Raw genomic sequence first — 21,835 nt, 5'->3', positions numbered from 1 at the left:
CCACCAGAGCACAGAGGACCCTGGCCCACTGGCTCGACCCCGGAGACGATGACATTGAACAAACGGAGGAAAATGAATCCCACTTCAGAGGAAATGGGAACCAAGTCAGGGTGTGAGCAGCTTCTCTAACAAGGGCACACCTGGGGGGGTCTGGGCAGGGCCGTGCGAAGTCAGATCCCCTGGCCTGCCGGGAGCCGGGTCCCCCTAAGCCCGAGGCTGCTGCGCTGCGGGGAGAAAAGGTCGTGCCACCTGCCTGACGAGGTGGCTGGTGGGCGGGAGGCGGGGATGCAGAAGATAAAGGAGGTGGTGGTGCTTCGGTGAGCCCCCCAGAGGGCTCCGTGGTGTGGGGGCAGCGAGGGGGTCCACCGGAGCAGGAGCTGTGAGGAGGGGGCCTGGGGGCCAGGAAGGTGCTGAGCCAAGTGTCCCCCCACTCTGCTGCACTCAGTTCTTCCCCCCTCCCCGCCCCCGCCGCCTCTAGTCCTGAGGTCCCCGAGGCCTGGTTCCTGCCCAGGGGACTGCAGGCTTCTCTCAAGTCTGGTGACACCCCAGGAGCCCCGAGTGCCTGTTGCAGGGTGGGGCGGGGCGACCCCCTAGGTGGAGGGGAGGAGGGGGCCGAGCATCCCATGCGGACAAGCGCTTGCTGAGACCGTCTGAGGTGAGGACACAGGGAGGCTGCAGGGAGCAGGCCACCCAGGAGGCTGCAGCTGCTCATCACAGCCGAGTGCTGGGTGTGGCCAGGGCACAGAGGGGGAAGCAGGGCTGGGGGGCAGCAGCCACGAGGGGAGGGGCCCAGCAGTGGAGGCCGGTCCTGGGCCCGAGGGGCATCTGAAAACGAACCGAGGCCCTGGGCACGGTCACACACACACCAGCTCCGCCTCAGGGTTTATTTCATCAGCAACATTCGCTCTTGCCCGCGACAAAAACAGATTATGACTTGTCTCCCATCAACTCAGTTTTTGTATGAATAACCAGATTTCTTCTCAGCACTGTTTTTAAACAAGAAGCTATAAATAAATAAAGCTTTAAATGCTGCTCAGTCCAAGTTAAACACCTCCAGTTCTGAGTTCAGGCTCAGGCCCCCTGGAGGGGCCTGTGGGGAGCGAGGGTCCCTCCCTGCGCTGCTCCTTCCTCTCAGCGCCAGAGGGGTCTGCGTGGGGCCACCCGCGCCACCGAGGAGTCCTGCCCTTGGCATCGGAGTGGACCGTCGGCACGAGGACGCTTCCTCTGCAGCAGGCGGCCTGCTTGGGGCATGCCAGGCAGGAGCCTGAGGGCTGCGGGAAGCTGCCTGCCTGCACCTCCTCTGGGCACCTGGGCCTGGGCGCTGCTCTCCAGATGCAGCCAGGGCACCGAGGAGGGCCGTTTCCGAGGGAACGGGACCAGGCCCTGGCTAACACATCCCCCGCGGGCGGCAGGGTCCCGGCTCAGGCCACCCCTGGGAACCGCTGCAGCGGAGCCGGCCGCCCCGGAAGGCCTGAGCACCCGCTTGCACCCGAGGCGGCGCCTCCCAAGCTCTCGCATGTCCGCTCCTGCGCCCGCAGCCGTGCTGAGCGCCGGTGCAGGCCCCTCTGCCATGTTGTCCTCTGCTTCCCTTTAAGAGCCACTAGGTCACCTGGGTGCTGGTCTCCGATGTCTGCCCACCGTGGGTGGCCCTGGGCCGGACTGGCACCACCCATCGGCCCGCTGGCTGCTCTGTCTTTGGACACAAGATGGAGGGGCCAGCGTGGGAAGCGGACAGGACTAAGTTTGGGCAGCCCCTCACCTGACACCGGCGGCTCCTGCTTGAACCCTCACTCCCGGGGCAGGCGGCTGGCGGGGCCGCGGGCGGGGACTGCCTGTGAGGCTGCTGCCCTTGCTGGCCCCTCGTGGGCGGCCTGTACCCCGCCTGCTGCCTCCTGGAAACGGGGTGCTGGTCCTCCTCAGTGTGGGGCTCATTCAACTCCCGGACCCCAGGTTTGGGCCTCAGGCTCTGCAGTTTGCAGGACCTGCCAGCCTTGGGGGGGCGGGGGCAGGGCAATGCTGGGAGCCTAGGTGGGAACCCGAGAGCCGGCACGCCCTGTCCTGCCGTCCAATGGGGGGCTCTCCGGGCCAGGCAGTCCTCACAGGTACCAGGGGCCAGAGGAGGGCAGGGCAGGGGCCCTCAGCTATGCCCCCCGACTCTGAGCTGGGCTGATGGGGGCACCCCAATGGCCATGCTTGGGCGCAGCCTCCCCACTCCCCCTCCTGGATGTGTGCTCCATGCCTCAGTCTGAGATGACAGAAAGGGGGCGGGGCCCCAGGGCTGGACCAGAGTGTCTTCCTGGCTTCAGAGGGCCTGTTGCTGAACAGGGGCGAGTGTGGAGCCCCCTCCTGACATCTCAAGGGCTTGCAGCCCCAAGGAGGGGGCTGGAGGCCCAGGGCTGCAGGATGGCTCGAGCTGGAGGAACCCTACCGCGGGGGGGGGGGGGGGGGGGGGGGGGAGGGAGAGAGAGAGAGAGAGAGAGAGAGAGAGAGAGGGGGGGGGGGGGGAGGGGGAGGGAGGGAGGTGTGTGCAGTGGGCGGGGCCACTCCCCACTCCTGGCTCTGTGGTCTGTCCCTTGTCTTCACATCTCCACCTGCTGCCACGGCCACAGGACTCCGCTCCCCCCGAGCCCGTGGGCGGCACAGGTGGGTTCCTCAGACCCAGGCCTGGGAACCCAGGAGCACCGGCCCCACCGGGCCACTGCCCATCCCCGTCTCAGTTCTGGACGCACCTGCCCTCGGGGAGCGGACCTGGAAGGCCCCGCCCCTCGGGCCTGCGGCCGCCACTACCACTTCTCGATGATGTGGCTCATGTAGTCCTCGGTGGGCACGCGGCCCGGCTCCTCCGCCTCCTCCCGCGGCGCCTCCTGGGCGCGGTGCAGCAGGCGCTCCTCGCGGCTCCGGAGCCGCTGCTCCCGGCGCTCCAGCTGCCGCTTGTACTGGTAGCGCTGCTGGAACAGGTCTCGGGCGTAGTCGTAGAGCTGCACGTCCAGGTCGTTGAGCTCCTCGATGCGCCGGACGGTGTCGGCGTCCACCTCCACGCCGCCGGCCCGGGTGCTGTTGTACTGCATGAAGGGCCGGATGAACTTGAGGTTGAACGTCCGCTCGAACAGGTACTGCGTCTTGCGCTGGAACTCGGTCAGGCCGAAGAAGGCCATGCCCCGCAGGTTCTTCTTGGCACTGTCCAGCAGCAGCTGGGCCCGCCGGGCCTCGGGCACGAAGGACAGGTTGTAGCAGCCCACCAGGCTCAGGTCGGCCAGCATGCGCACCTGGCGGTTGTTGGCCAGGTTGTAGGGGCAGTCCATGAACTCCTGCAGCGTGCAGCCCGACCAGTCCGTGCCCTCATAGCAGGGCGGCAGCTCCTCGGGCGTGGGCGTGCGCCCGTCACACATGTGCAGGGAGGTTTTCCAGGTGGCCCCGCGCTGCACGTGCCGCCACTCGCTCAGGTAGCGGGACACGGGGTCACGCAGCAGCGTGATGTAGTAGAACTTCCTGCAACGAGACGGGGCAGTGAGGTGCAGAACACACGGGGGGGGGGGGGGGGGGGGATTGGGGGCTGATCTGGCTGACGCTGAGTCCCACCGTGGGCCCCAGACTTCACCTCTGATGCGAACCCTTAGGCTGAGATCTCAAACCCTTAGGCCATAAATGAGAGACCCAGCCACCGCCCTGGCCGCGTGTGGCCACGCGGTGCTGCCTTGGTGCCCTGCCACTGGCCACAGTTCCCGGGACAGCCTGGTCTGACCTGCTGGGCTGGAGTGTGAGCCCCTGAGCCCGTGCACCTAGAACCAGTGGCGCAAAGAGCCGTTCCCAGCACAGGCTCAGCGCCACCGGGCCCACGCAGCAGGGCACTAGCTGGGGCCTCTCACGGGCACACCCACGCCCAGGCTCCCGAGAGGCGGGGGGCGCACCAGCAGAGCCCAGCCCAGTCCCCGGGGTGAACGACAATCCGTAATTTGTGCTGTTTCCTGAGAACCGTGCCAGCCCCTGAGCCGGGCCTGTCCACAGGGCGTATCCATACAAGGGGAGAAATGAGCCCAGGGAGGTTCTGACCCACCTCCGGGGCAGAGGCCGATCGTGACCCTGTCCCTGTGAAGCACCCGTCTTCTATAAGAACTGCTGTTTGAAATTCTAACCCTGCTATTTGGCTTCTGTAAATGCGTGCTGCTTAAATAACAAGGAAAATAAGACCACTCCCATTCCAGAGAGGCCATAAACCTTCCCCAGACTAAGTTGTCAGTGCTGGCGCCAGGCCAGGCCTTGGTCTCATGGCCCCTTCCCAGCACGCAGGCCTTCTTTCCCAGAAGGCCCTGAAGTCTCATTCCAAATTTGGGAGACAAAAGAGCTAGGTCAGTGGTCAGCAAACTCATTAGTCAACAGAGCCAAATATCAATAGTACGATTGAGATTTCTTTTGAGAGCCGAAAACCGACTTCTGCGCATGGGCCACGAAGTTTCAATCGCACTGTACGTGCGCCCGCACGTGGCAATTTGTGGAAGAGCCACACTCAAGGGACCAAAGAGCCACATGTGGCTCATGAGCCGCAGTTTGCCGACCACTGATCTAGGAAAAGTATAAATAGAAAAGGTTTCCTCCATGTGGGGGGGGGCCCAGAATTAGAAAGGCACATTTTTCTCTGGCCCTGCCCTTAATAAAATGTAACTCCCTTTCTCTACGCACGGCTTGTTTTTCTCTGGTCTTCTGTAACCTGAAGAACATGAATGGCTGGCCCCAGGGGCCAGGGCACCTTGAGCTGGAGCCCAGGTGTTCCCAGGACGGGCCTGGGTGGGGCTGCGCCAGCTATTCTTGGAGGGCCCCAGGGCGGGCAAAGCTGACATGCAAAGTGGGGTGGGCAGCAGGGGCCAACTCGGCCCCACACACCACTCCCGCTGGACGGCACCCACACCACCCTCCTCAACAAGAGCACCCGACTCACCCGCCACCCCTCACGCCATCGGGGAGAGCCTCGGCGTGCGACGCACCTGAGGATTCTGCTGGCATTGCCCTGGTCTGACCATGGGTAAGAGGGCCCAGGGGTAACGGCAAGGACAACGCTAGAGCGACGGGGGCGCTCTAGCCGGAGGGCACCTCCAGGACACTGGAGGATAGCAGTTCTTGAGGACCTTCCTTAGGGGGCGGGGCACCCCTTCCCCTCCCAGCAGGGCCCACGCCAGAAGGGCAGCTGGCTTCCTCCAGCCAGTCCCCGGCTGCCACGGCTGGTGCTGTGCCGCGGAGGCCGCCACCCAGTGCGGGCAGGGCCCTGTGCAGCTCCTGTTCCAGCCCCTCCAGAGGGAGTAGCTTGTGGCCCAAACCTGAACCCCCAGCTCCTGTGGAACCTGCTTCAGTGGCTCTTGCCGCCCTTGGGAGAGGAGCGAAGGCCACCTGCACCCTCGAGTCCCTCCCTGGCTCCTGGGACCTCCCCTTGGCCTCTCCTGGCTCCCGGGGACCCCAGGGCCTTGCTCTGTCGGGGTCCTCTTCCCTCGCTCCTTCAGTGCTGACCCGGGCCCCTCCTCTAGGCCTTAGCCAGACCCCCAGGCAGCCTCGCTCGGCAGACACGCCTTCCTCACGGGCCTGGCACAGCTGTGGCTGAACCCTGACCTCTGAGCTCACCCTCGGGCAGGGAGTGGATGGCAGGCGGCCGGCTCCTGTGTGTGCGCTGAGCCAGGCCACGGTGCCTCCCTGGGACAGGACCGAGAAGGAAGGGCGAGGGGTCCCAGGTAGAAGGGGTCCCAGGGCAGGGGCCTCACCTTCGGCCCCAGGAGAGGACACTTGCCCTGAGGCGAGGCGGCTGCCTGGTGCCCGTGGCCCCAGGCTGCTCCCTGCAGACTCCGGTGGGGCCCACCACAGGCCAGCTCCCAGAGACCAGGTGTGAGACCGATAGACCCTGACCCACAACCGCTTCTAAAGAGGCCGAGACAGGGCACGCCCAGACACACGTGTGTTCACGAAGCACTGCGCATGCATGCACGTTCCCGGGAGGTTCTGTGTCTGCTGCCACGTCCAGCCCCGCCCGCCCAGGCCCCACAGGGAGGCCGCCACACAGAACCCCACCCACCAGGAAACAGACGAGTGTGGGGGTTCTTCCTGGACCCACAAAACCAGGACGTGCATGTTACCTGGCAGAGGCGTGTCCCCGCAGCCCCTGCAGCCACCTCACCCGAGGTCCCGCAGCCCCTGCGCACACGGCCCCAGGCGTCGGGGGAAGCCTGCGGCCTGCATCCTGCGGCCTGATGCCAGCTCTGCGGTAGGGCACCCAGGGCCTGCGCTGGAACCTGGAGGGCCAGCACAGGGGAGCCTCCCTGCCTGAGGGGGCCCCTGCTCGCAGGTCCCCGAGTCACAGCCACAGGCGGCAGAAGACTTCCTGCCACACTGAGCTGAGGCGGCGAGTCCGCGCTGGCGGGCCTAACGCCCATCACAGAAGACGCCCCTGCTGCCAGAGGACCGGCCGACTGTGGAGTCTGGGTGCTGAGGGCCCACGGATGGGGCTGCTGAGGGCCACAGGGGTGCCGTCTGCGGGTATCGCATGGGCCTGGGGTCCCTGGTGGAGCGAGGGGTGACCAGCCCCAGAGCCGGTCACTGACCCCACAGCTCCCCATCTGCCACATGGACGCTGAGGGGGTGGCTCTCCTTGCTGCGCCCCAGGTTGCTGCCCGTCTGGGGAGCAGGGCTGGCCCATGAGGAAGGGTGTTAGGATGGGCACACCACACCTTCTCTGCTCAGGACACTGCCACGCCCTGGGCCCGTCGGCCAGACAGGCCTGTGGGAGGGCCAGCAGCCCAGTCCCTGCTGATGCCCCGCCTGCTCCTGCGGGCGGGCTCAGGAGCCCTCCTCGGGGGCTCGGGCACATGCCCACCTCCGCTCGCCTTGCCTGCCCGCCTGCCCTCGCTCACTTGCTGCCACCGCACAGCAGCCACTGTGGCCACAGCCTGGGCCTGGCCGCCCCCCGCCCCCGCCCCGAAGCCCCTCCTCCATCTCCCTCGCTGGGCTTTTGGGCCCATTAGCTCGGTCCCCAGGCACACGGCTGTTTGTTCTGGTTTACCGTCTGCTGCCGGGGGTGCAAGGGCCGCCAGGGGGTGCAAGGGCACGTGTGATGTGGGAAAGACCCCGAGGACGGGTCCCACACCCAGGTGGCTCACAGGGATGACCTGTTCGGCATTCTCGGGGTGCTCACACTCAGACACGAGGACGTGGGCCGGGCAAACAGCTGTGCACGTGCGAAGGTGTCCCCCGCCCTGCCACTGGCTAACCAGCCCCCCCCCCCCCCCCCGACACACACACAGGAGGGTCTGCCTCAGAGCACATTTCTTCCTGCGCTGACGTCTGGCTCCCCACAGCTGGGGGCTTTCTGCCTGACACCCTCCAGCAGGCCTGTCCGTCCAGGCAGCCCACGTGCTGACCCGTTTCCAGAGCCGGGAAGGGAGGGGAGGAGAGAACCTCATTCGTTCAGGGAGATGGCTCGGGCCCAGCCTGGGGACGTGAGCTCAGACGTGAGATCCTGGCAGCGCGGCGGCCCACGGAGAGGGCTGGTGTCAGAGCGGACTCAGCTCCTCAACAGTAACACCGAACCCCAAACCGGCAGGCACGGGCTCCCGGTGCGGGGAGATGGCCTCGACTTCATACCTTTCAAGGTATCGACCGAGTGTGATGGGAGAGCAGGCAGTCTGCCATGACCAGTGGGAAGGGCTCGGAAACGGCTTCCCAGGAACCCTGCTTTAGGAAGATGCTGGCGTGATCTCATCCCGCAGGTAAGAAACAAAAGGGAGAGCCAGGAGCCTGGAGCACCAGCCTCGAGGGAGGGGTGTCACTGCGCCTCCTGCTGGCCGGTCAGGGCGGCGGCGGATGGACAGCCTCACGCAGCGCCTGCGGAGAAGAGCCATGCCCGTGGCGGGTCTTTGGAATCAGTGGAAAAAATTAAGTATGAGGCAGAAAACAAGCAAGTGAAAATATAGGGCAATTGGTGAGCCCAGGAAAAACAAAATGTAGCATTAAAAAATGAAGTATGCCACGAGGCTCAGAAGTAAACGCGGTTTTATTTTTTTTATTTTTATTTTAAAAAATGTATTTTATTGGCTTTTTATGGAGAGGAAGGGGGAGGGATAGAGAGTTAGAAACATCGATAAGAGAGAAACATCCATCAGCTGCCTCCTGCACACCCCCTACTGGGGATGTGTCCGCAACCAAGGTACATGCCCTTGACCGGAATCGAACCAGGGACCCTTCAGTCCATAGGGCGACGCTCTATCCACTGAGCCAAACCAGTTAGGGCTAAACGGGGTTTTAGAGACATTCTAATGTAGTGATTACTGACTTAGTAAAAACCTGAGCATCCCCCTGCCTGGCAGGTAGGTGGGGGATGCGACGGCGGGGATGGCGACGGCGGGTAAGGGCACTGGGAACAACCTTCACCTTCCAGCAGGGTGGGCGGACACGGCTGACGCCGCGCTTCCCCGCCAGCACTGAGCCGCTAGACAGAGCTGGGCGCACGGGACTCGGAGGGGCAGCGTGGCTGGGGCTGGCTGCACCATAGCCTCCGGGAACTATTATTATTTGTCTTTAAGTAGGCTACAAACTGTACCTGGAAAAACTAACAGAAAACAAGAAAACAGGGTTGAAGAACATACGGAGAGACCAGAGGCCCGATGCAGGAAGATTCACACAAGAGTAGGCCTTCCTTCCCCTGGCTGCCGGCACCGGCTTCCCTGCGGCACCCAGGACCCTGGTGGCTTCGCCCCTGCCGCCGCCGCCACCAGGCACCTGGGACCCGGGCTGCTTTGCTCCGGCCGCTACTGCCACCCATGGGGGGGCATGCTCTGAGCTGTGCCGCGGCTGCTCAGAGCACGCCCCGCCATCCCCTCCCACCCATCTGCGCCCGCAGCTCCTCCTGAGCCGTCACGGTGCCTTAAGGTGTCCCGGCTAAGCTGCATATTACCTCTTTATATATAGATTACATACAGATGCCTACTTCCTGCCACTGAGGCGTGGCCAAGGGGACCCACCCCCACTGAAGCAGCAGGCAGAAGGGGTCCCAGGTGTGACCTGGAGACCCAGACACGGACCCCTTCCCTGCTACACGTCTTCCCGGGACATGACACACCATCCGGGAACCCTCTGCGCCGGGCGACGGGACAGGCCTGCTGCTGCCGCAGCGCCCACCGCAGCCGCACGTGCCCCATGAGGACGTGGGTTCCAACCGAACGTCGCTCAGCCATAAACAGGAACAAACCACGGCCACTCACACAACGTGGGAGAATTTGATGGCTAGGAGGTTGCAGGAAAAAAGCAAATTAAGAAAATGTAACAGAGCACAATGATACTGTTTATCAAGCTTCCAAAAATAAAAAGCAAAGAAAACACTCCTTAGCGGCACACACACACACACACACACACACACACGCTGAGACTGTTTCTGAAAAGGTGCGATGCGATGAACACCAACGTTCATGCCGCGGCGAGCCCGTCTGGGCGGGGGACAGGGCGGCACCAGTGCGCGCGCGCCACGCTGTATCTCTTCTGCACGTCACACAAGTTCTTTCATATGCTCCAAGCACTTCTTGATAAGGTAACAGTTTTAAGAATTTTATAAACAAAACCAAGATTCTTCAGGGCAGCATGAGGGCCCCAGCCAGCCTTCTTGCCAAACCAGGAGTCGGCTCCCCAAATTGTGCGGGTCCCCGAATCCTGCCCGGTGCTCACTCTGCTGCAATGCCACCCCTCCTCTGGCGTCTGCCAGCCCCGCCTTGTAGCCTTGCCCCGTCCCCCCACCTTCCCGCCGCCCGGCCCAAGGGGAGGGTCCTCTGGGACCTGGAAGGGTGGCAGGTCGCTGGCACGGACCAGCACTCACTGGCCGGCCCTCAGCGGCCTCTCCAAGCAGCGACCACAGCTCTTCCCCAGCCAGGCACCAGCTGGTGCTGCTTCCACCCCGCCGGGAGGGCCGCTCCCCTGGGCTCCCGCCGCGGCGGCCAGGTGTACTTCAGGGTGAAGAGCTGGGCCACTTCCTGCGAGCGTAGCCTACAGCACACCCTGGCCTGAGCGGGCGCCACGGGGCCCTGACCTCCAGGGCAGTCTGTGCAGCAGGCAGGTGGGAGCCTGCCCTCGCCCTCCGGGCTGCAGCACGCTGGCTGCTCCCTCCCAGCCCGGCAGCAGCGGACGTGGCAGAGCCCTCCCAGCCTCACACCCACGCGCCCGTGCAGCCCCCACGTGCCACCCCGGGTCTGTTTCCCCTCCCCCAGCAGACTGGCTCCTCTGGACGGCAGGCCTGGGCACCAGCCTGTGCCCCGAGGGTGTGACAGCCCGATCCCAGGGCCCTGCACGGGCAAGGAGGCCGCGGAGGTGGCTCCTCCGCTGCCCATGACGCCTGGCAGGGGAAGGGCAGGCCGCCCTCGGGGTGGCGAGCGTTGGCCCAGGGCGCATGGGGCTGCGCAGCCATCTGGGACCCGCTCCGGGCACAGGGAGGGTCTCACGCTGTCCCTCTGCCTCCCGGACGAAGCCGGACACGCACTCGGGGGGCTGGGCCGTCTCCAGGACACGGGGACTCACAGCCGATGACCATGGCCAGGAGGGGAGTGGACTGGGGAAGGAAGAAGCCCTGGCACTCAGGGCTTGCTGCTAGTGATCAGCAAAGGCCATCAACGGGCATTGCCCTCTGGCCCCTCACCGCGGCAACAGCGCCTACGGCCCCTCAGGCACACGTCGGGCTCCCCAGTGGGCCCGGCTCAGTGATCAGGTCCCAAGGCCCTGGCTGGAGGCACCGCTCCCCAACGGGCAGTGGCGGGTGGAGAAGGGTCTGGTCCATTTCACAGAACACAAGGTGGCTGGGTCAGGACAGGGGTGCCCTGACCAAGGACCTCAAAGATAAAGCTCGGGCGTGAAGAGCGCCCCTGCTGAGCGGCCCGCCGCCGGCCCGGCCTCCACGGCTCGGCGGTTCTGCATCCTGGGCACGGGCTCCGTGCACGGCCAGGTCCTAGTGGACAAGGGTGTCTTGTTCGTGGGTCCAAACACCGCGGCCCGGCCGTGACCCCCGCCCACTCCAGGCCCAGCAGGCTCTGCCTCCCTCCTGGGGAGGCGGGCACCTGGGCGACAGGGGAGAGGCGGCTGAGCAATGGGGAGGCGGAGGCCAGGGCCCGGCGGTACCGAGAGTGAGAGCCTCACTCAGCGTCCTGGCTGCGCGGGGCCCACGGGGCAGGCTGACCTGAGCCTCCTTCCCTCACAGGCATCGCACCGGGAAGGGCAGGGGTGTGGCCAGGCAACGCCCAGGTGAGGGAGGGCCCTGAGGAGGGAGGGAGAGGCAGGCGGCAGAGAGCAGGGGGAGCATCCCGACCCCCAGGATGAAGGGGCGGCGCCAGAACAGGCTGCACTGCATGACGAGAGGAAGGAGCGTGCCGCTCCAACGGGAAAGGACGCTGTCACCAAGTGGTGGGAACACACAGCATCTCTGTCCTTGTTTCAAAATTCCAAGCGGCTGCTCTGGTCAGCGTGGCTCCGTTGGCTGGATTCCCGGTCAGGGCACGGGCACATGCCGGGGTGGGCTCGATCCCCAGTAGGGGGCGTGCAGGAGCCAGCAGATCACACACGGAGGTTTCTTTTCCTTCCTCACTCCCCCTCTCTCTAAAAATAAAGCAAAACTAAAACAAAAACTTTAAAAATATTCCAAGTTTCTGAAAAAATATGAAAAAACACACAAAAACCAAGTTTTACTCGTTTAGGCTTAGCAACACCTCGCCAGCCCCCTCCTCCACAGCATCTGCGGTCTGCGGGAAGCAGCAGGCCCTGGGAGTAGATTCCAGGGGCCCAGAGCCCCCTTCCTCCCGAGGGCTTCCAGGAAGTGGGCTCCATGCCTGTGAGAAGCCCAAGGTCCCCCCCTCCCCGGCCCCCCGCCCGCCGGGAGACCACGGGGCAGGGTCACTTCACCACTGGTCCACGGGCACTGCTTCCCGGCGGCAAAGCCCTGCCCCGAGCCCTGGTGGGAACAGCAATGACACAGCAGCACACGCATGTGTGCACATGAGCAGAAGCACCACGTCACAGCTCGCGCTCACACGGACCCGGCGGCTGACCCGGGGACCCGGCGGAGAGGTGGGCGGACGCCCGGCCATGCCCGGACTCAGAGGGGCTTGTTTCTGGGTCTGAAGCCCCGCTTTTAGTGGTTCTGCATTTTTCCAGTTTTATAAAACCCAGTACGTGTCACCACCCGACAGACACAGGGGCTGAAAGCCGCTTTTCTCACAGGAGGTCAGAGCTGGCACGGGGAGGCTGCTGGGCCACGGACCACGGCGACGTGCTTTCCTAGACCCCACAGCTCACAACACCCTCCTCCCAGGATGCCACGCTCTCCCACGCGGACTCGGGCCTTTGAACAGCGGGCAGGGCCAACCCTACCCCCTCCCAGGCACAGGCATCAGGGGGGCCGGGAACGGTGGCCTCTGCAGGTGAGTCCAGAGGCCTCACAGCACAGAAGGCGCCGGGTGCCCCCTTCTCCTGAGGCAGCGCAGCTGGGGGCCGGGGGGGGCGTGCCTGACCGATGAGCTGGGAGAACCCAAGGGCTGCGGTCCCTCCCAAGGGCTCCTGTGGTCGGGATGGGAGGAAGAGCAGGCCACTGAGAAGGGCAAGAGCCAGAATGGACTCACCTGCTCTCGGAGGGGAAGGGGAGAGGGAGGGGGTCACAGACACACTTACTAACACCCAGTGTCGGTCAGTAAAGCAGCCACGGAAGAGCATTCCCTTCGCCTGACACAAGCCCCGACCCAGGACCACGCGGCAGACGGAGGCCAGGCCTGTCTGGAGGGAGGGCAGGTGGCGGGCGGGGAGAGAAGCGCCAGGCCCTTGTGCTGCCACAGGCCCAGCTCGGGGCCGTCCTGGGTGCCGGTGCGGGGGGGGGGGGGGGGGGGGGGCCGGGGGGGGGGGGGTCTCTGGCGCGGACAGGCTGCAGAGATGGTCCGGGTCAGAGGCTCCCGCGCACGCACTCGGGCACCCACACGTGCAGACGAGGGAGAAGCAGGCGAGTGCCCTCAGCAGGGTGTGCCAGGCCCTGGGGGAGGGCAAGGGGAGGCTGAGGCGGGCCTGGGCCCACTGCCCTGCTCTGGGGGCACGGATGGTGCCGCGGGGACCCCGGAGCCGAGGCGGGGACACCTGAGTGGATGGGCAGCGTGGCTCAGCGACTCACTGGGCACATGGGAGGTGGTGCCATCAGCTGACAGGCTCCAGAGGGAGGAAGAGGGCGTGACTCACACCGGAGGCAGGAGACTCAGCGCGAGGGAGGAGGCCGTGGCCAGAGCCGTGACCACCAGGCGCAGCCCTGCTGCCCGCCGACCGAGGACGCAGCGCCCAACACCTCGGCGCCCACAGGCAGGACAGCCACTCGGCCTCGAGGTCCCCCTGGATATGTCTGTCTGTCCAGGCGTCTGGTAGGCAAAACCCAGGCCGAGGCCTGCCTCAGGCTCCTGGGGGGCCCGCTGCTGGGAGCTCAGGTGGGTCCCCACTTCGGTGCCTCTTCCACCCGGCACCACACTTCTCAGGGCTCCCGGGTCCGGCATTACCTGAAGACGCAGCCCCTCCGGGACCCAGGCCCAGGCCGGCCCACCTCACCGCCTCAGGAGCAAGGCTCCCGATGGGGAGCCTCACAGCGGCTGTGCCAGGATCCCCAGGAGGCGGCCTCGTCTGGCCCAGTCCTCCCCACTCCCTCCCACCGGTCCCCGTCCGGATGCACACGGTGCTGGGGCGGCCTGGTGCTCGCCGGGGCACAGCTGGGCTTCCTAACCCCATGGGTCCTGGGGGTCCTGGCAGAGCTGCTCCCCTCCCGTCCCCATGGCCGAGCCCTGCTGTGAACTGATGGGCAGCCCAGGGCCCCCCACTCTACCTCCTGGTCCGCGGCTGAGCTCTGCCCGGCCTGACTCAGGTCACCTCCTCCCGTCACTCTCCTCCTGGACGCACCCCAGCATGGCACCCTTCCCTGGCGGCCTCCCGCAAGCCGAGCCGCGCTGAGCCGAACCCACCTGCCCGCATCCCAGGGCGGGCGGGGCTCAGCACGCAGAGGCATTGGGGTTGGACAGAACGGACCAAGTCAGCGGGGGCAGCTTCAGGGGCCGTCACCCCCCTCCGGGGCGTCCTCCACTCGAGCCGGGAGGCTTCAGAAGTCACGCCCCTCCCTGGCGAGGAGGGGAGTGGCGGCCACCAAGGGCCTGTGCAGGGATCTGGAGAGCTCGAGGGCTTGGCCGGCTGCCCGGCTGCCCTCCGGGAAGGAAAGCAGGTCACACACTGAGCACAGATACAGCTGCTTCCCAAGGCCAGGGGCAGGAGCTGGCCCAGCCCGGAGGGGCGGGGCCGCAGGCAGAGCCCATGCCCAGCCCGGGAGGGTGCCAGTGGCCACGAGGAGCCCGGGGTGGGACCTCTAGGCCTTCTGCTGGACACCTGCCACCGACCCACAAGCGCCCCGGGCCCCGCCTCCCGCGTCCGAGGCCGGGCACCCGTATGCAACACCCTCCGGCCGAGCCAGGAAGGAGGACAGCCACGAGGACGTGGAGAAACTGAAGGCCCAGGCATTCCTGGTGGCAAGGTGAAACCGGGCGCTGGTGCCTCCAGCTTAAACATGCTGTCACACGACCGCAACTGTTCTTTGGACACGCACACAAAAGCACTGAGAGCAGGCCGCGGCGCCCGCCGTGTCCACCCATGGGGACGTGGACAAGGAAACAGCACTCAGCCTCCAACCGCAGGCAGAGGCGCAGGGCGGGGAGGAGGGGACTCCGTGTTTCACGGGCACAGTCCGTGCGAGAAGATGGGTGTCTGTGCGGCACTCAGTGCCACGGCTGTGTGTTAAAACGGGCACGTCCGCCCTGGCCGGTGTGGCTCAGTGGATAGAGCGTTGGCCTGCGGACAGAAGGGTCCCGGGTTCGATTCCGGCCAAGGGCACATGCCCGGGTAGCGGGCTCGATGCCCCCCAGTAGGGGGCATGCAGGAGGCAGCCGATCCATGATTCTCTCTCATCCTTGATGTTTCTCTCTCTCCCCCTCTCTCTGAAATCAATAAAAATATTTTAAAAAATAAAAAATAAAACGGGCACGTTCGATGCTATTTATACAGGGTACCAGGGACCCGCGGCAGGAATATTCCTCCAAGACTTCTGGCGGGCTTCCCTCCCGCCACGGCCACCTCTCCTGCCCCCCCAGCGGGCGGAAGGGGCAGGGCGCCCCCCGCCGTCCCGCCCACCCAACCCAGCCCTCGGCCACCTCCGCCTCCGCGTGGGGGACACAGCCACTGCTGCTGCGCGCCCCACCCTGCCCACCCGCCCCGCCCGCAGCCACCTCTGCCTCCGAGGCCGCCGCGGCCTCGCACACCGCCCGCCACTCCCCGCCCACCGCTGCTGTGGCCATGTGCAGTCGCCACCGCCTGCCACCGCCTCCGAGGCCGCCATGGCCGCGTGCTCCACAGCCAGCAGCCGCCTTGTTTTCTGCTTCCTTCACTCCTCCCTCCCTCAGCGTATGCAAATTAACCGCCATCTTGTTCGCTCTGATTGGCTGTGGGCATAGCGAAGGCAGTCAATCTGCACATCAGTTTTATTAGACAGGAGGCCCACACTCTTTAGAAAAGGCCCTTCCCCCAGAGCGCCTGCGGGCAGACCCGGCTCGCGTGCTCTCAGGAAAGCAGTCCTTGGGCACCGTCACCCCGACGCCGCAGGGTGGCGTGCAGCCCGGTCTCACCTGCCCCACACGCGTGCTCTGGGATGATGGGGCCAGAGGCCGCGGGCGGGCGGAAAGGCACTCAGACAGGCCAGGACTCGGGGGTGACCTGCGGGAGCCCCATTTGTTCTTTTGGACCGAGCAGGGCTCAGCAGCAGCCCCTCCGGGCCCTCCGGCACCATGCCTCACCCCACAGGGATTTGGTCCTCACCCCTCCACAGCCCAGGGCCACCAGAGGAGACAGCCTTGGCCTCAGCCTGCCCTTCCCACTGCTCTCAACCGACTTCAAGAAGTGAGGACAAACCGCGGACGGATCTAGTGATGGGAACGGCTGCCCCTGGGGCTCCACGAGTCTCAGACTAGGACACGAGAGTGGACGGGACAGACAGGACGGCGCCCCCGGGCAGGACCCCGCACCTGGCACCACGCTCCGCACCTCAGGCGAGTGGAGAGCCCAACACCCGCCCCATTTAACAGGTGAGAAACTAAGGCACACAGGTCACACGTATGTACTAGAGGCCCGGCGCACGCCATCCGTGTGCTGTGTGGGGGAAGGCGTCTCTCAGCCTGGCCTGCACCCTCTTGCAGTCCAGGACCCCTCCCATGGGGAGTGGGCCTAAGCCGGCAGGTGGACATCCCCCGATGGTCCTTAGCGCTGCTGCAGAGGCGGAAGAGGCTCCCACCACTGCCGCTGCGCTCGCCAGCCGTGAGCCCGGCTCAGGGCTTCTGGCTGAGCGGCGCTCCCCGTGGGTTGAGCTTCTTCCCCCTGGTGGTCAGTGTGCATCATAGCGACAGGTTGTTCCACTGTTTGGTCGATGTGCATGTTAGCCTTTTATTATATAGGAGAGATATAGTTAATCCTCACCTAAGGACATTTTTCCCATTGGTTTTTAGAGGGAGGGGGAGAGAGAGGGAAACATCACTGTGAGAAAGAGAAAGACAGTGATGAGCTGCCTCCCGCACGTGGCCTATCAGGTCAGGGATTGAACCTGCAACCCAGGGACCTGCCCTTGACCAGGACTCGAACCTGTGATCCTTCGGTCCGGGGCCGACATTCCATTTGGCACCACCGCCAGGGCAGCAGAGCTCCTATGTGCCCAAGTCACACTGGTGAGGAGTGCAGTGGCCTGAGCCAGCCTCTGCCTCAGGTCATGACCTATTCGGTTAGGACCCACAGGTGAGCTGGTGGGACAGAGGCCGACAAGCGGGCTGTGCAAAAACCCTCCCGGCCTCCCCCTCGGGCCGCACTCACTGCCGCCTGCAGGCAGGGTTTCGTCTGCAGCAGCGCAAACACCAGCCCTTCCTGTCCTCACCAGGCCCTGCCTACCCGCGCCCGGCACCCCGCCCACTCTGCCTGTGCAGGCTGGGCCAGTCTGCCAACATCACCAAGCAAAGGGCTGCTCCCTCCATACCTTCTGCAAAATCTCTCTCTCTCTCTCTCTCTCTCTCTCACACACACACACACACACACACACACTCACACACACACTGACCCGAGGTTCCCGCAGCTGGGATCACAGCCCGTCTCTAACCCCAGCATGTGCTGAGGGCAGGACTGGTGCAGGCCATCTTGTCTCCTTGCAGGGAGGCAGGGGCCCCGTTACTGAACAGCCTTGGCAGTTCTTCACGCTGCTCACCTCCGAGTGCAGCTGGGTGTACGCCACACCCACAGCCCGCCCTTGCTGGAGAAGGGCCATCACCCCTCCCCCCCCCCCCACAGCCTCCTGCAGTGCCTTTCCCGTCAGGAGCAGCCACTCCTCCCTCAGGCCTGAGGAGCTGGGTGAGTGTTGTCAGCCCCGAGGAAAGAAGACACTGCCAGGGCTCCCTGTGGTTAACTGGGCCCCAATCCTCCGGGGCCCCTCCCGGAGGGCTCCAGCATCACACCTCTGCGGACCAATCAGGACAGTGCCATTTGGACCAACCAAACTGTGTGAGTATGGATTCCTCATCTGCCTGAAAGTGGGCCAATCAGGGACTCCCCTCTATCAGCCAGCCCCCGCTGTTTGTAGGGTTTCCCCAGCTCTCCGCCTGAGGTGCTCTCACTGAGCTGTGTGATGGAATAAGTGGTCCCTTTTCAGCACCTCAGCTCAGGGGCTCCTGTTGGTGTTGGAATTGCGGGCGACAACCTTTGCATGATGGTGTTTTGACCTGGGTGTGTCTACCTGGGGGGTGTCTGTCGACTTGGGGGGTATATCTGTGGGGTGATATGAGTGTCGGCCTGAGGGTTGTCTGTGGGATGTGTCAGGGGGTGCTGTGCTCGTGAGGGTGGTCACAGCTGCCGAGCAGCTCCAGTGGCAGGTCTCCCGTCCCCAAGACCCTCCCTGCCGTGGGGGAGGGGCCTCCAGACCCCACCATCTGCCAATGCCATTTGTAACTCATCTCTTTGGGGGGCACGCATGCACAAGCCTCACAATACCCCAGGCATCGCCAGGCCCTGTAAGGCCATCCCAAGGGCATGCCCACTGCAGAGCGAGCTCTGCCCCAGCAGCACCGCCTGCCTGCGTGTGCTGAGGGTGGAGGTGATGCACACACAGGGCGTGCCCCACACCCTGTAAGGCCTGCCAGGAGCACAGGAGACTTACTGTCCTCACCATTAGCCAGGCCCCTTCTCCTGGAAGGCAGGAGGAGGGAGCCCGAGGTCCCCGACCCCACAGCCTCCCGCAGAGCCCAGCATCAGCGCCCCCACCTCTGTGTGGACTGGGACGCGAGGGGCCACAGGCAGACTCCAGCCCCCGCCCCCCGCTCCGATTCTGCAGCAACAGAAACTCTTCCGTGAAAACACGGTCTCTCATGACCTGGCTGGTCCTGAGGGCAGGGCCAGGGGCGGCCCTGCCACGGGGTGCAAACTTGCTATCCCTAAAGGGGGATAGCGGGGAGGGGGAGGGCAGGCTCAAAGTGCCAGCCACTTGTGAGGAGGAAGGCCGCTCACCGCCGGGGACTCTGTAGCCTGGCCCACCCGCGGCCCCGCCCGGGAGGACACGAAGCCCACTCCCGGCCCACGATCACTGCTCCGGATGTCTCTGCTTCATGGTGACAGGGAGACAGACCGCCAACTGGACACAGGCCCGGGCCACGTGGCCAGCCCAGAAGAGGCTGCGACCACGCCCCAGCAGCAGTGGCCTGCTCCCGCTGTCCAGGTGCGCCCAGCAGTGTGGGTGGGAGGGGCTGGGAGCCGTGGAGCCGTGGAGCCGGTGGTGCCCCCGGGTCCTGGGCAATCCGCACAGGATAGAGGTGGAGGTGCTTGTCCCAATCTTGGGGACGCTGTGTGCAAGTTTGAGGCCCGTGGCTCTGCCCACCAGAGCATAGCCCCCTGGGTCCTGGTGCCTGGAAACCACGGCTGAGCTCACACTCAGGTTGGCCTGTTCCTCCACCAGCCACAGGGTTGGAGCCCGAGCAGCCGGAGACAGCACGCTGCCCTTGCCCCGCCGGAACCACGCAGATGCCACTGAGTGAGAAGGCAGAGGGCAGCTTCTGTGGCCATCAGGTCCGCTCCACGAATATGCATTCCCGCCTGCAGCCCCTGGAAAGCGGCTAGGCCCCGCCCGCCTGACCCCTCACGCGAGTGGTCACCTAAGAAGGCTTTCAGCTGCCTCAGAGGGGCAGTGAGGGAGGTGCCCGGCCCAGGCCAGGATTCCCTCTGCTCCTGAACTACCACAGGTGCTACTGTTATAGGAAGAACTCAAGGTAAATATTTAAAACTAGTGACCCGGTGCACGAATTCATGCACACTGAAAGGAAATTAATTAGAAGAAATATTTTAATATCGCTATTCACCTTTTCTCTATAATAGAAGTGTCAACCAAATTTACGATTGACAATGGCAGATGGAAACACGTGTGCGGTTGGCGCCAGAGAGAGCTTTATATGTAAGACGTATGTGTAAGTCAATTTAGCCTTTTATAGATATAGAATAAACTTGCTTAATTAGACCTGCTTTCTGATGTAGCTAAACTTTTTCCAGCCCAGTGAAGCACCCCAATGTCTCTTTCAGGTAGTTGTCAGCAACACAGCAGTAAATATCAACACAAAGCAGATTATTATTGTAGATCACACAGGGAGAACAAAGGGTGAAATATTTAACTGCAGCAGTGTTTGACTATATTCTGTGCAGTGAGAAAACCTGAAGCCATTTTCAAGGTCCACCATTTCTTCTTTTCAGTTGGGTCAAGTTTCTAAACTTTCTAAATCTGTTTTCTGGCTATTCAAAAGAAAATGGGATTTTACCGAGTCTCCTATCTACCTACTCCAGGACTTCTGTGAGGATCAATGAGATGAGGCACGGAAAATGCTTCACAGACATTTGGTTAAAGTGTGAAATGTTTCCACCTGGCTGTAAAGCAAGTCGTGTTCCTGGGCTGAAGAAACTGCAAGGAGGCTAGTCGCTAGGGAGATGAAGCTGGGCGTTGCTACGTGACGTCATTATCTAAATAGTCGGACACTTAGCATATTAGCCTTTTATATACACTGAGTGGCCAGATTATTATGATCTCTGAATGCATAATAATCTGGCCACTCAGTGTATGTATGTATGTATGTATGTATGTACACACACACACACACACACACACACACACACACGAGGCCTGGTGCATGAATTCGTGCATGGGTGGGGTCCGACCAGCCTGGCCTGCCTGCTGGTCAAACTCCTGGTGGAGGGGACAATTTGCATATTAGCCTTTTATTATATAGGATATACACTGAGTGGCCAGATTATTATGCGTTCAGAGATCATCATAATCTGGCCACTCAGTGAGTGTGTGTGTGTGTGTGTGTGTGTGTGTGTGTATTAGAGGCCCGGTGAATGAATTCGTGCATGGGTGGGGTCCGGCCAGCCTGGCCAGGGGGAGGGGACATGGACGGTTGGCCAGCCTGCCTGCTGGTCGAACTCCTGTTCAAGGGGATGATTTGCATATTAGCCTTTTATTATATAGGAGGATATACACCAAGTGGCTGATTATTATGCGTTCAGAGATCTTCATTATCTGGCCACTCAGTGTGTATAGATAGTGCTCAGGTCTAGTCCTGAATGTCCATGGCCCTGAGCACCCCCTGGCACCCGGGGAGACTGGCGGCTCTGGGCAACACGGCCTGGGCCGGGATGCGGCTGCCATGCAATGGCCCCTGTGGCTGCTCCGGGGCAGGAGGCCTCCGCTGGCCTGGCTCCGGAGACGGCTGCCAGGTGGCCCTGCCACGTGGGTGGTGCAGCCAGGGCTGCAGGCCTCCCTGAGGCAGGGGAGTGTGGCGCGCCCTCAGACAACCGGGAGCATGCCTGTGCCCAGACCCATGCGGGCCGGGGCTGAGCTGCTGCTGGAGGCCAGAGCAAGGTGTGAGCGAAGGGACTGACCTGATGGCCCTCGGAGAAAACCAGCATCTGGCCTGGCAGATGGACAGCAGAAATGCCACCAGAGGGTATTGGGGCCTCATTTCCCCCCGTAAACTCAGTGGTGCCACCAGCATAACCCAAGGGAGGTGCCAAGACCACCCCCCGCCCCGGGCCCTCCCAACCCCGAGCTGCCCGTCAGACACAGCTGGGAGCCCTGGTGGGGGTGGGGCTGGTCCCAGGTCAGTGTCCCTCTCAAGACCGCAAGGAGCGAGGGCTCAGTGAAACCTGTTAAGTTAAAAGGCGTAAAAGGCTCTGACAGAATCGGGCTGGGGTTCCTGTGCTACCTCGACAGCCCCAGCCACGGAAGGGCCCCCAGGGTTAGGCTGTCAGCTCCTGGCCACAGGTCAAAGCTGGGGCTGGGGGAGGCCGGTGACCCCGGCACACCTGAAGGAGCGTTTCCTCCGGCAATGACCTGGGACAGCTCTTGGGAGGGGCTGGACAGACGGTCCCCGCTGAGCAGGAGGTGGTGGGCAGGAGCGCCGCCCATGCTGCCACCAGACCTGCACTACCACCCCACCAGCAGCGCGGGCACGACCGCCACCCCAGGCTGGGCATCACCGCAGGCCACCCCTGGCCTGGGCAGCAAAGGGACACAGTGACCAGACGTAGGGCTCAGGCTGGGGGTGCGGAATGGGCAAGCGGGGCTGGAAGGGCCGGCCCACCTCCCCAGCCAGGAGCTCCTCGGTCCACAGGGACAGTGCAGGCGGCCTCAGCTCTCCGCGCCTCAGGCCGGTGCGTGTGGGCCGCGAGGGGAACAGCCAGGAGAAAGGCGCCTCGGGCCGGG

The 21,835-nt window shown here is 63.9% G+C and overlaps 1 protein-coding gene and 1 long non-coding RNA gene across 3 annotated transcripts in view; one reads left to right on the top strand and one right to left on the bottom strand.

The window, feature by feature from the left end:
* Positions 1–2,501: 2,501 nt before the first annotated feature.
* HS6ST1 (heparan sulfate 6-O-sulfotransferase 1) overlaps positions 2,502–21,835 on the bottom strand; it is a 30,666-nt gene continuing 11,332 nt past the window's right edge. The window contains exon 2 of the mRNA XM_054723319.1: positions 2,502–3,489. Coding sequence (XP_054579294.1) covers positions 2,784–3,489 — 706 coding nt within the window. The 3' untranslated portion in view covers positions 2,502–2,783. The remainder of the gene's footprint in view (positions 3,490–21,835) is intronic.
* On the top strand, positions 17,527–19,556 carry LOC129150730 (uncharacterized). Of its 2 annotated transcripts, none has more exons than XR_008557473.1 (4): positions 17,527–17,598; positions 18,706–18,805; positions 19,043–19,352; positions 19,459–19,556. It is a non-coding gene; the product is annotated as an uncharacterized LOC129150730 (long non-coding RNA). The 2 variants fall into 2 exon arrangements; XR_008557472.1 differs by having other exon boundaries at positions 18,615–18,805.

The sequence above is a fragment of the Eptesicus fuscus genome, chromosome 11 (genome assembly GCF_027574615.1).
Source record: "Eptesicus fuscus isolate TK198812 chromosome 11, DD_ASM_mEF_20220401, whole genome shotgun sequence".
Taxonomy (NCBI): domain Eukaryota; kingdom Metazoa; phylum Chordata; class Mammalia; order Chiroptera; family Vespertilionidae; genus Eptesicus; species Eptesicus fuscus.
The sequence above is the reverse complement of the archived record's forward strand: the minus strand, read 5'-3'. Positions and strand labels throughout refer to the sequence as shown.